The 14,409-nt window shown below is 35.2% G+C and overlaps 1 protein-coding gene across 12 annotated transcripts in view; it reads left to right on the forward strand.

The window, feature by feature from the left end:
- N4BP2 (NEDD4 binding protein 2) overlaps positions 1 to 14,409 on the forward strand; it is a 90,159-nt gene that overhangs the window by 38,144 nt on the left and 37,606 nt on the right. For 11 of the 12 annotated variants that reach the window (XR_010942960.1, XM_067735773.1, XM_067735769.1 and 8 more), the window contains 4 exons: positions 1,892 to 2,016; positions 4,626 to 4,714; positions 7,811 to 7,887; positions 13,430 to 13,582. Coding sequence is in view for 11 of the 12 variants with exons in the window: in XM_067735773.1 (XP_067591874.1) it covers positions 1,892 to 2,016; positions 4,626 to 4,714; positions 7,811 to 7,887; positions 13,430 to 13,582 (444 nt within the window). In the remaining variant the exon portion in view is untranslated. The remainder of the gene's footprint in view (positions 1 to 1,891; positions 2,017 to 4,625; positions 4,715 to 7,810; positions 7,888 to 13,429; positions 13,583 to 14,409) is intronic. The other variant, XM_067735772.1, reaches the window with a different exon arrangement.

Genomic DNA, 14,409 nt, shown 5'->3' on the forward strand with positions numbered 1-14,409 from the left:
GTTAAAATTTTAAAAGATAGCTGAGATGTATACACGTTTAAAGGGAAAAGAGGAATTAAAGTGTCAGAGGGGAAGACTTAGAGATAAAGGAGAAGAGGGTAAATGTAGGAGTCTTAAAAAGTGGGATCAAGTGAGCATTCACCAGAATGTGAGCTCCATGAGTGCAAGAATGTTTGTTGTTTTTATTCACTGATGTATGCTCAGTGCTTAAAACAGTGCCTGGCACTTAGTAGATGCTAATAAAAATTAAATTCAAAAGGTATATTTTAATATGGGAAAAGAATCTAAAAAAGAGTGGATATATGTATAACTGATTCACTTTGCTGTACACCTGAAACTAACACAACATTTTAAATCAACTATACTACAATAAAAATTAATTTAAAAGTATATTTTAACTTCAGGAATATTTATACGTTTTAGGAGAGGATAAATGGTGATATTTTACAAATGGTTAAGAGGGTAGCATTGTTATGTCTCTGTGGATTCTGTTTGCTTAGTTTTTGCACATATCTCAATTACATAGAAGATAAATTCCAGAGTCAAGAAAGAGAGATGGGAGACTTCCCTGGTGGTCCAGTAGTTGAGACTTTGCGCTTCCACTGCAGGGGACACAGCTTTGATCCCTGGTTGGGGAACTAAGATCCCCTGCAACCTGCGCAGCATGGCCAAAAGAAAGAGATGTCAGAAAAGCCCAGCAAAACTATCTTAACTTTGTATAATTTAACAGATTAAATTAATAGTCTATTAACATTATATTTTTGGATGTTTTTGGCATACTCACTAAATTTATGGCAATATACAAAGAGCTTCATCTACTTTTGAAGATCGGTTGAATATCAAGGTACTCACCTAATGGGAAGTGACCTTCCACTTAGAGTGGGTAAGGTAGATCAGTGTGTATCAAGTGACCAGATGAGGGGATTGCCTGTGACTGATAAGAGTTCTGAAGCATTTGCAGTTGTCTGGTTTTCATGATAATTAAAATGTGTTAATTTTCAAACCTTTATAGTATATAAAGCAAAGTAGCCTTGCCTCAGGTCAGTATACCTGGGAGTCAAACTTCTGCTTAGAGGATTTCTAGTGTGATTTTATTTTTTTAATATTTTATTTATTTATTTATTTATTTTATTTTTGGCTGCGTTGTGTCTTAGTTGTGGCACACGGGATCTTTCGTTGTGGCACGCGGGCTCTTTGTTGCGGTGCACGGGCTTCTCCCTAGTTGTGGCACATGGGCTCCAGAGCACGCGGGCTCAGTAGTTGCAGCGCGCAGGCTTAGTTGCCCCTCGGCATGTGGGATCTTAAGTTCTCTGACCTGGGATCAAACCTGCATCCTCTGCACTGGAAGGCATATTCTCAATCACTGGACCACCAGGGAAGTCCCTCTAGTGTGATTTGTTTGAATAATAAAATATTTTCATTCTTTTAAATAATAATATTTGAATTTTTAAGTCGGTTTTTTAAAAAATTAATTTATTTGTTTATTTTTGGCTGTGTTGCGTCTTCTTTACCTTGCGCGGGCTTTCTCTGGTTGGGGCGAGTGAGGGCTACTCTTTGTTGCGGTGCACGGGCTTCTCATTGCGGTGGCTTCTCTTTGTTGCGGAGCATGGGCTCTAGGCGCGCAGGATTCAGTAGTCATGGTGCGCAGGCTCTAGAGCACAGGCTCAGTAGTTGCAACACACGGGCTTAGTTGCTCTGCGGCATGTGGGATATTCCTGGACCAGGGATCAGACCCGTGTGCCCTGCATTGGCAGGCGGATTCTTAACTGCTAAGCCACCAGGGAAGTCCAATACTTGAATTTTTAATTCGGATTATGACCTTGCAAAAATTAGGAGAGAGAATTTAAATAGAAGAAAAATGAATGAAAATAATTACATTTATCATTCACAGGACCTTGCAAGAGGATAATCCAAGTGGAGTCATTCTTAGTACTGATGATTATTTTTACATAAATGGACAATACCAGTTTGATGTAAAATACTTAGGAGAAGCACATGAATGGAACCAGAATCGTGGTAAGAATAGACATCAGATGATGCGTAATATTAAGAGGAATATAAAGAAAAAAATCCACTTAGTGTTTGTATTTTGAGAGACGTATAACTTTTAAAAGTTATAATTATCTTTAATTCTAAATTGTAACTATATATAATATAGGTAAAATTATAACAATTCTAATGTTACATAGTAAGTGAAAGAGGTAGTCTCATAGAGTTGTTATGAGAATTAAATGAGCTAAGTTTTATAGAATAGCTTAGAACATTGCATAACATGTTTAAGTTTTATTTAGTCAGTGGGTTATCTTGTCAGAAGTATAGTAAGTCAGATTTTCTGTGCTTGTCTCTGAATAGCTCAAGATGGTTACAGTTTTCTGGCTCTGGTTCCTGTTTCCTAAAATAGAATTTGCATTGTTAATCACTAGTCTTGCCTAGATTGGCTTAATTTTTATAGAGGATAGTGTGAATGTAAAAATGACTCTCCTCAAACTGAATCTGCAGGGAGATCATAGGTAAAACCTTAATTTCTTTATTAGTGCAACTGTCTATTCACTGAACATGGTTTTATTATGAAATGTTTAGTTATGGATAGAGTTTTATGTGTGAAGTTCTTATTAAGACATATAGACAATATTTTACTTAGTGTTTCTTTTACGATAAATGAAGGCTATGAAGGCTATTCTTGAGTTTGTCATCTTTAGACATTGTTAAATTTTTCTAAATTCATTCTTGAACTAAATACTGAAGTGAAAACTCAGGAATACCAACACAAAAATAAACAGTGTGATGTGATGAAGAGCAATCTTGGATTTGCCAGTTACTAGCTGTGTGATCTTGTGCAAGTTATTTATATTCTCCAGGACCCAGTGTCTTCATCTGTAAAAGGACTTAATAATACTAAACCCCCAGGATTCTTGTAAAGGTTAAATGAGAATGAAAAGTGCTTAGCCATAGTTCAGTGTGCCCTTTCTGTAACAACAACCGCAACAATGATGATATGAAATTAATTGGCAGAACTCTTTTTTTAAAAAGCTTTATTGAATGAGATAAGAATCAAATCGTTTTTAGCATATTCAGTGTTGTACAACCATCACCACAATCAATTTTAGAACGTTTTTATCACTCCAGAAAGACCTCATACCCATTAGCAGTCACTCCTCATTTCTCCCCAACTCTCTCCCAGCCCCAGGCAACTACTACTTTACTTTCTCTTTCTATAGGTTTGTCTCTTCTGAACATTTCATACAAGTAGAATCATATAATATGTGGTCTTTGTGAATGGCTTTCTTTCATTTAGCATAACGTTTTTCAAGGTTCATCCATGTTGTAGAAAGTATCAGTACTTTATTCTTTTTTATGGCTGAATAATATTCCATTATATGGATCTGCCACATTTTGTTTATCCATTCATTAGTTGATGGACATTTGGGTTGTTTCCACTTTTTGGCTATTATGAATAATGTTGCTATGAACATGCCTGTCTATGTCTAACCTTTTTAGTAACTGCCAAGCTATTTTCCAAAGCAGCTGCACTATTTTACATTCCCAGTAGCAGTTTATGAGGGTTCCAACTTCTCTATATCTTTACCAACACATGTTATTATCTGTCTTTTTGATGATAGCTATCCTGGTGGGTGTGAAGTGGTATCATGTGTGGTTTTGATTTGCATTTTCCTGATGGCTGATGATGTTGAGCATCTTTTTGTGTGCTTGTTGGCTACTTGTTTATCTCCTTTGGAGAGCTTTCTATTCAAACCTTTTGCCATTTTTAAATTGAATTATTTGTCTTTTTATTATTGAGTTATAAGAGAGTATACAGAACTTTTAAAACTTCCAAATATTTTCCTCATAAGGCTTATTTATTGTGGCTCATCATTAATTCCCTGAATGGTCTAATTCCTTGGGAAAAAAGGCAGTTTTATAAGAAAATCTCTTGCACAAGGCATATAATAATTGTTTATTTCAAATCAAGACATCTTGTTTTTTGTCATGTGTATGCGTGTTTGCCTATATTTTTTTGTTTTTAAACTTTATTTTGGAATAATTTTAGATTTATGGAAAGGTTTGCAAAGGCAGTATTGAGTTTCTCTATACCCCTCACCCATTTGGCCCTAATGTTAACATTTTATATAACTATGGTACATTTGTCAAGACTAAGAAATTAAAATTAACATTGGTACATTACTATTAATTAAACTCCAGATTTTACTTGGATTTTAGTTTTTCTACAAAAGTCCTTTTCTGTTCCAGAATCCAGATTCTGGATTCATGGTATCCAGAATCTTATCCAGGATACCATGTTGCTTTTAGCATGGTATGATATTGTTTTTAATGATAGCTTTTTCCCCCATTTATGCTATTTATACATGTAACATGCACGTCAAACTAAAATCAGACAGTTTTTATTTAATTTCTCTCATTATAATTTTAGTATTTAGTATTCAACATTTCCCTATGTTTTAATTTTTTATATATTCAAAAGTAGTATTTAGAAATAGAGTTGTGAATAAAATTAGCACATATCTATGATTTTCAAATTATGAAAACAAGATCAGATTTTTAAAATATCAAGCTAATCCTTAATATTGTTACTAAAAGTGATTTCTCATTTTCTGTTTGTATTTCAGCAAAAGAAGCATTTGAGAAGAAGGTATCTCCTATAATAATAGATAATACAAATCTACAGGCATGGGAAATGAAGCCATATGTTGCTTTGGTTTGTACCATGAATTGTCATAAGTCTAATAGTGGGTTTGAAATTATTGGGGGATGTTAATTACACAAGTGAATCTCAAGCAAACAGTCCTTGGACTGTATGTAACTGAGCTTTCTCTGGTCTTTAGCAAAATGAGAAAAATAGGAATAGTTTTTCCATAAAACTAAATTTATTCAATTTTCAAATTTTGAGATTCAGTTTTTAAATTCTGAGATTGTTTTTGTTTTTTGATGTCTTTTATGAAAAGATAGTGGTATTAAATTATAATTTTATGTTTGTGTGTATTTATGTGTATGTATGTGTGTGTCTACACACACACACAACCATTTTCTTATTGCTTTTACTTGGCAGAATCAAAATTTGCTGGTTCTTTCTTAGTCCCCAAATTTCTTTTGAAATTTTGCTATTCTGAGAAATTCAAAATTCTGTACATTCAGCTATTTTCAGTTCTCCAAATTTGCTGGATTCCTTTTTTGTCCAGCTTTGATGTCAGCTTTTTCAGGAAGGTAGCTTTCATTCACTTACTAAAAAGCTGAATTGGGCACTCTTTCTGCTTTCCTGGCACCCTGGCTTACTTCTGTCATAGTATTAAGCACACGGTTTTTATCAGTAGGCCATGGGTTGACTAACTTTTTTCTAGAAAGCACCAGATAGTAAATATTTTAGGTTTTGCAGGCCACAGTTTCTGTTGCATATTCTCTTTTAACAACCTTTTAAAGGTAAAAACACACACACACACAAAAACTATTCTTAACTCCTAGGCTGTACAAATACTGGCTGATGGGCTGAATTTAGCTCTAAGCTATCCATTTTTCTTGAGGGTAAGCCTATCATTTTTTTCATCATTGAATCTCCAGAATATAGCACTATGCTTGGCATATAATTAATATATATTCATTGAGTAAATTGATGAGTGAAGCTTTTGTGAGTATGGGTATTGTTTGTTTTATTACCCCAAGATTAGCACATCTGGCACATTGAAGCTCAGTTTGTTTCTTTAGTTAGTAAATATTGTACTTGCTGATTTATGTTCTTAACACATCCAACTTATACCCCCATTGCTGTGCGCAGTGCACTTGTACTGTTTTGAAGTACAAGGTATGATTCTTTACTTTTCTGAAGAAAATTGTGTCCTTTGAACAAGTGAGATTTTACTTCTGTGCAGGGCAGTAGAGGGAACAAAGACTTGATTTTAGTGCATTGGGAGCACTAAAATCACACACAGTTTGCTTTCTGGCCTTAGGAGTTTCTAGTTTCTAGACTAATATATTCACCACTGGGACCTGCTTCCCCCTTAACCTTACTTAACTCCTCTGTAGGTTTTTCTTAGCTTCCTGCTCTCATCTTAGAAAGTTCTTTATTTTCCTATGAAAATAGGAAAAAAACCACTTTACTTTCCTATGTAGAAAACAAAGAAGTCCTTGAATTATGTGTTTCTGATTTTCATTTAGGCTTCAGCCTTCTATAATGTTTTCTTTCCCCTTTTTTATTATATAATGATTGAAAATATGAAGCTATTTTTCCAGTATTGATTCCTTGACTCTTTGCAACTCTACTTAGAAGTATAAAGGACTCCTGCTTATCATAAATGGCAAATGCTTTTGTCTTCATAAAGAAGTAGATGAAGGAATTACTGTAGAGAAGAGGATCACTTTTTGCTTCTTTTGGTAGTAAGATAATGAAAGCTGTAGGGGAGTGGAATAGAGTAAACAGTCTATTACCATCTTGACTGTCATTTACAAAAGTAGCTAAAGTAGTAAGAGATAAATAGGGAGCAGTCAAATATGCTTAGTGGCAATTGGCAAAACGTGTGTGTGTGTGTGTATGTGTGTGTGTATGTATGTATGTATATATATGGCAAAGAAATATTGTCCCTTGTGGGCTATCATAGAGGTTGACCTAAGTCAGAATCCTCTTAAGTAATGTAACATATTTTTAAGGTTTGCCTATTGATATGGGAGTTGAAAAAGTCTTTAAATTGATAGTCTCTCTTTTTCTCTTTGTGTATGCATGAATTTAAAATTAATTTGATCCTAACAGCTGTATGATACCCCTTTAGGTAATTAGAGACCTGGGCTATTGCCAGGCCTTGAATCATTTGTATGAAATTTGGTGCTGAGGTGAGGAGATGGAAGTGAGTAAGCTCATTACAGGGTGTTATGTCACTACCTACCTTGGTGTCTGGGTTGAATTTTGGACTTTTCTGTCACAATGACAGAAAATAGCAGTGACCACTCTTGGCATCTTGTCATAAAGCTGAGAGGATCAATAGTGGGAGGTGAGGTCAGAGATGTAATGGTGGTTAGGGAGATGGTAGGGCAGATTATGTAAGGGCTCATACATAGATCACTGTGAGGACTTTGGATTTTACCTTGGGTGACGTGGAAGATACATTAGTCTGCTCAGGATGCCATAAAAATAATACCATAGACTGGGTAGCTTCAACAAGAGGAAATTAATTTTCTCATAGTTCTGGAGGCTAGACGTCCCAGATCAAGGTCCAGCAGGGTCAGTTTCTGGTGAGAGTTCTCTTCCTCCCTTGCAGGTGGCCATTTTCTTGCTGTGTTCTCACATGGTGGAGAGAGCAAGTTCTCCGGTGTCTCTTCTTTTTTTTCTTTTTCTTTTTTTTTTTTTTTTGCGGTACGCAGGCCTCTCACTGTTGTGGCCTCTCCCGTTGCGGAGCACAGGCTTACTTTCTTAATTTATATTAAGTACATTTTCTCATTAACACATATAGTATTTTTAAAACCATTGTATATATTTTCACTGTATGGCTGTATCTTCATTTCTTTAGCCAGTTCCATGTTAATAGACACTAAGTTGTTTGTATTCTTTTGCTGTTACAAATAATGGCGAACTGGATATCCTGCTGTATATATATTTCTGCACTCTGACATAAGTTTTTATCAATAGCATAAATTTCTGAAAGTTCATTGCTGGATCAAAGAGACTGTGCATTTTACCAGGTAACACACTCATCAAGATTAGATAATCTTTTAGGTTCTTTCAGTTTTAACATGCTGTGAATTTGGAAACAATGAATTAAATTTCATGGAAGTAATTATTTTAAAATGCATTTGTCTTTTTTGTACGTAGTCTCAAAAACATAAATATAAAGTCCTTTTCCGGGAACCGGATACCTGGTGGAAATTCAAACCAAAGGAACTTGCAAGGTAAAACTTGGAGTTTATCTAACATGTTTTTAATTTCATGAGAGTGATAGAAAGTCCATCTAGATTTTTTTCCCCTTGTAAATAATGAACGAAACAAAATGTATTAGATTGCGGCTTTGCCACTTAAAAATTGATAACAAATTTTGTATTGCCTATAGGCTTTCTTTTTTCAGTTTGTGAAGAATTTGTCTTTCTGTTCCTAAATTGTTAATTAACAGAAAAATTCCAATTGTCTTATATAGTCAGCACTTTATTACTTATTAATAATATAATGTCAATATCTGAAACTAGAAGAGATTCTAGGATTTGGCAAACCTGAACTGTGTGCTACTGGCAGGAACAAATTGTTGTAGCTGCCTAGTGACTCACAATGCTGGACGGAAGTGAGGAGGTATAAATGGAAAAGGTAGCAAATGTTCAGCTGTCCAGGTTTTTCACTACCCACTCTGCTTTCCCCCCAAGGTTATACTTTTTTCTTTGATTGTTTGACTTGGATAAAAATGTTAACTCAGGACATGGACATACAGTGTATTTTGTTTTGTGCTATGTATTCCCTTAGAGATAGCCCTAAATTAATTTTGGTCAGGGTATTTTCTCCATGGTAATTTAAACTAATGTCAGTACTAAATAAAGGACAACCTGACTTTAGGATATCCACAATGTTGTGCAAGCATCACCACTGTTTAATTGACGAACGTTTTCATTACCTCAACAAAGAAACCCTGTATTTGCTATTAGTCACTCCCAATTCCCCTTTCCCTTGGCAACTACTAATCCGCTTTTCTGTCTCTATCAATTTGCCTATTCCAGCCATTTCATATAAATGGGATCATACAATATGTGACCTTTTGTGTCTGACATCTTCACTTAGCATAATGTTTTCAAGGTTCACCCATGTTGGAGCATATATCAGTACTTCATTCCTTTTTATTATCCTTTTGTTACATTACTAGATACATTACTAGATTTGGTTTTCTAGTATTTCACTTAGGATTTTTGCATCTGTATGAATGAGTGAGATTGACTTAAGTTTTTTCTTCTTTGCCCTGTCTTGCCTGGTTTTGGCATCATGGTTTTAGGTTCATAAAATTAGTTGGGAAGTATTTCTTCTCTTTTCTGAGTTTATGTAAGTTTGAATGTTTGATAGAATTTACTTATGAAACTGTCTGGATCCTCTGTTTTCTTTGTGAGAAGTTTCCATTGGAATTTGTCCATTACACCAAAGTTTACAAATTTATTAAGACCGTTTATGGGACTTCCCTGGTGGCGCAATGGTTAAGAATCTGCCTGCCGATGCAGGGGACACGGGTTCAAGCCCTGGTCCGGGAAGATCCCACATGCCACAGAGCAACTAAGCCCGTGCGCCACAACAACTGAGCCTGTGCTCTAGAGCCTGCGAGCCACAAATACTGAGCCCTCGTGCCACAACTACTGAAGCTCACGTGCCTAGAGCCCATGCTCCACAACAAGAGAAGCCACCGCAATGAGAAGCCTGTGTACCGCAACGAAGAGTAGCCCCCACTCCCTGTAGCTAGAGAAAGCCCATGCGCAGCAACGAAGACCCAACGCAGCCAAAATATAAATTAAATAAATAAATACATAAAACAAAAAACTTTTTATTAAAACTCTTATAGTATTCTCTTACCATTTACATCTCTGCTGCATCTATACTTTTAAATACTAATGTGTTTATGTGTATCTTCTTTTTTTTCTTGATTATTCTTAGCAGAGATCAGATTTTTTTGTTTTTATAAATTTATTTATTTACTTTTTAAATTTTTTTTTTTTGCGGTACGCGGGCCTCTCACTGCTGTGGTCTCTGCTGTTGCGGAGCACAGGCTCCGGACGTGCAGGCTCAGTGGCCATGGCTCACGGGCCTAGCCGCTCTGCGGCATGTGGGATCTTCCCAGACCGGGGCACGAACCCGTGTCCCTGCATCAGCAGGCAGACTCTCAACCACTGCGCCACCAGGGAAGCCCTATTTATTTGTTTTTATTTTTGGCTGTGTTGGGTCTTCGTTGCTGTGCACGGGCTTTATCTAGTTGCAGCAAGTGGGGGCTACTCTTCGTTGTGGTGTGCAGACTTCTCATTGTTGTGGTTTCTCTTGTTGCAGAGCATGGGCTCTAGGCATGCGGGCTTCAGTAGTTGTGGCACGAGGGCTCAGTAATTGTGGCTCGCGGGCTCTAGAGTGTGGGCTCTAGAGTGCAGGCTCAGTAGTTGTGGCGCACGGGCTTAGCTGCTCTGCGGCATGTGAGATCTTCCCGGACCAGGGATCAAACCTGTGTCCCCTGCATTGGCAGGCGGATTCTTAACCACTGTGCCACCAGGGAAGCCCAAGATCAGATGTTTTATTAGCCTTTTCAAATAGACATCTTTCTGCTTTGTTGATCTTTCTATTATAAGTTTGTTTTATGTTTCATTCATTTCTGCTTCTTTTATTCTACTTTCTTGGCTTTAAAAAAATCTATTTTGCTTTGTTTATTCTTTTTTTTTTTTTTTTGGCTGCATTGAGTCTTCGTTGCGGTGCGCGGGCTTCTCACTGCAGTGGCTTCTCTTGTTGGGGAGCATGAGCTCTAGGCGCATGGGCTTCAGTAGTTGTGGCATGTGGGCTCATTAGTTGTGGCTCTCGGGCTCTAGAGCACAGGCTCAGTAGTTGTAATGCACGGTCTTAGTTGCTCCACAGCATGTGGGATCTTCCTGGATCAGGGCTTGAACCTGTGTCCCTTGCATTGGCAGGCAGATTCTTAACCACTGAGCCACCAGCAAAGCCCTAGGTCATTTTCTAATATGAGCATTTAATGCTATAAATTTCCCTAAGTATCATGTTAGATGCCCCTAGAATTTTAATATATAATATCTTCTTTTTATTATTTATTTTCTATTTTGCATTACTGTTACTTTAATTCTTTAACCCTTGGGTTGTTTAGAGCTATGTTTTAAATTTTGGAACAGATGGTTTTAAAATTCATCTTTTCAAAAAAAATGGTTTTCAACTTTACTGCAGTAGGTAAGATTGTGCGGTTTGTATGATACTAATTCTCTGATATTTTTAAAGATGTGTTTTACTAGTTCATTGTCAATTTTTTATAAATGTTCATATTTGCTTGATAATGTATAACAGTTATAGTATATTAATATATCATTAAATCATGGTTATTCTTTTGCTCGCATCTGTAGCTTTACTTTCCAGAAAATTTTGCTTGATGGATTAATGTTTAAGAGAGGGATGAGAAAATGTACTATGGGAGAGGTGTTGATATCTCCCTCTATTATGTTGATTATGTCAGTTTTTCCTTATAATTCTGCCCATTTTTGCTTTAAATATACTGAGGATATTTTTTGAAGTACATATAAGCTTAAGATTTTTATATCACTCTAATTGAACCTTTTATCCTTGTCTAGTAATTTTCTTTTATTAATATTAATTTTTGTTATAAAATCTAATTTGTCTAATATAAATAGAACTATACCAGTTCTTTTAGTTAGTATTTGAGTGTTACTTCTTTTTCTATACTTTTCCTTTCAACCTTTCAGTATCTTTGTGTTTAGGTATATCTCTTATAACCAGTATGGCTGGGTTTTAAAAAATTCACTCTATCTTTGGCTTTTAATTGATAAGCTTAGTTCTTTTACAGTTATTTTGGGTATTCATATAATTGGTCTTGTTTCTTGCTGTCTCTCTCTGTACTTTTTATTAATCTCACCTTTTCTGTGATTGTTTTTTCTCCTATCACAGAAAATTATATATTTGACTTTTTTTCCTCCTGTCTTGCCTTTTTTGGATTTTTTTAATTGAATGCAAATTTTCTTACTCGTTTTTTCCTTCTCTACTAATTTGGAGATTATATACACTTTTTAAACTCTTTTAGTGGTTACATTAAAAGTTTTATCATGCAGACTTTAAAATTAAACCATTTTCCTAGCTTTCCTCTTCACAAATGCAAGGACTTTCAAACATGTTAACTCTGATACTTACTTCCTTTCCAGCTCACGTGCTGTGATTGTCTGGAATGTACAGATGGTGTTTTCACTCGTGTAGTTATTTGTGCTGTGTGTAGTGCTTTGTGCTTAATTTTCCTTTCATTATAGGTCTTTCATCTGAGAATTTCCTTCTGCCTGACAGTTCATCTTTTAGGATTTTCTTTACATTGTAGACCAGTTTCATGTCAATCTCTTTCTTTTTTTTTTTTTTTTTAATCTGAAAATCCTTTTATTGTCCTCATGCTTATAAGATACTTTTGCTGAGTGTATATATTCTAGATTGATAGTTTCTGTTATTGATGATGACATTTGTCCATTATTATTGTTGTCAGGTGTAATTCTAATAGTTGGTTTCTTTGTAGATGATTCGTTTTTTTAAATTTCTAGTTGCTTTTAATATCATCTCTATCTTTGGTGAATGACAATATCAGTACTGTGTTTCTAGTTGTAGATTTCTTAGTTATCTTGCTTAAGATTTGTCGGATTTGTGAGATTAGGAGATTGATGTCTTTCATCAGTTCTGGAACATTCTCAGCCATTTTTCTTTAAATTGCTTCTGTCCCACATACTCTCTCTTCTCTTTCTGGGACTTGGATTAGATGTATACTAGACCTCTTTGCTCTGTCCTCTATGTCTATGTCTCAGCCTCTCTTTCATATTTTCTATCTCTTTGCTTCTCTGTCATCTGAAACCAGATAAGACTGAGGTATTTAAATATGAAAGCCAGATTTCCCCAGGGGGCAAATGCTAATATTAGCCCCAGGATCCAGACACTAAAGTTGGAACCATCCTGAGATAGGAGAGTTTCAACTGGGATGTTTTCATTAAGACAAGACCCTTGAAGAACTAAAGCATACCATCTTGCCTCCTGGCAGATGCAAATTCAGATGCTGTATGAATGAAAGCAGCCCCAGTTTAAGGCCTAAGGATTCCCATATATTAGATTCAACTAAGTGTGAGCTCATAAACAAAAACAAAGGAATAAGCTACCATGAATGAAAGCACAAATATAACGAACTTCATATTTGGACATCCAGAGACTTCAAATACTAAGAATGTTTTTTCTTTACTTGAACTTAAAATGTTTTAAAGTGTGTGTCTGCTTTAATTCGTATGGGATCCAGTTTTACTGTAATAGAAGTGTCCTTTGGCACATCTAGTCTGCTGTACTGGCATAAGTGGAAGCCTCTGTAGTGGAATTTTTTCAGTCACTAGTTAATAATTAATCAATTGAAATGATGGTCATGTTCATATGAGATTTTTTTGGCAGAGCTTGAGAATAACTTCTTTTAAAGTTATTAAGATCTGCTGTTTTTTTCCAAGTTGATGAAGGATGTTTGGAAAAGATTGTATGGCATGATTAAGAAAATGGTAATTTAGGACATTCTGAATAAAATGAAACTTAGAATCAGATAGTTTATATTGTATCATAATAAACCAGTTTTGATATTTTTATGTATTAGAAATGTATCGTTGTTTCTCTTAACATTATATGAGCCGATTTTTTAAGAACTTAATTACCAATGTTCCTTCTACTCTTTTTTTCCCCTGGAATTTTTAGGCGTAATATTCATGGGATAAGCAAAGAAAAAATAACAAGAATGTTGGAACACTATCAACGTTTTGTTTCAGTGCCCATAATCATGAGTTCTTCAGTTCCAGAGAAAATGGAACGTATCGAGTTGTGTGCATATTCTTGTGACAGAAGTACTAGGTAGGTTAAAGTCTCTATGTACAGAAATTCAATTTAAAAACTTAATTTTAAAAAATCTGATAATTTAGGAACTTCTAAAATCACTGCCAAATAACTTTAAAAATAAGGTAGGCATTTGTTGTTTGTAGGGTTTAGGTATAGTCTTACCTGGAGCAGGATATATATGGTTAGCAAGAGAAGTAAAAGTTTATGTGGGTGATGACATACATGGGGGTTTCATTGTCTTTTGGTTTATGTAGGTCCATGTTTACACTATGAATACTCCTGCCTTCTTTATTTAACTTGCTGCTATTCCAATATTTATCTGTTACCTTATCTACCCTCTATTGTTATTTGGTATATAGTCACATTACTTCTTAATTTTCTTAGGTATTAATAAAAATACTCTTTCAAGCTAGTATCGTAAAAATGTATTATGCATGGTATACTTTTACTAAGTAATAACAAGTCACAGCCTTTTGAAAGTTTGCAATTCAGGATAGTACTGATTATGTTAAAAACATTTAGGATACATAAACAATTGAATAAATAAGTGAGTAAAGAAGAGTCTTAAATATAAATAAAGTTCTGAATTGCTCACATTTTTTGATGATTAGGGATGAGAGACCCTTTTAAAAAGGAGTTGGGAAAAGAAAATTCACAAATGCTCTTTTATTGAGGAGCAGTATTGCAAAGTGGTTAAGAATATGGGCTCCTTAGCTGTATTTCCTGGCTTCAAATCCCAAAGCTTTGTAATCTTTGACAAATTATAAAATCTCTCTATATTTCGGCTCCTCATTTGCAAAATGGCAATAATAACACTTTGCTTATAAGGATCTCATAAGGAT

Source organism: Pseudorca crassidens, chromosome 4 (genome assembly GCF_039906515.1).
Source record: "Pseudorca crassidens isolate mPseCra1 chromosome 4, mPseCra1.hap1, whole genome shotgun sequence".
In the NCBI taxonomy this organism is placed as follows: domain Eukaryota; kingdom Metazoa; phylum Chordata; class Mammalia; order Artiodactyla; family Delphinidae; genus Pseudorca; species Pseudorca crassidens.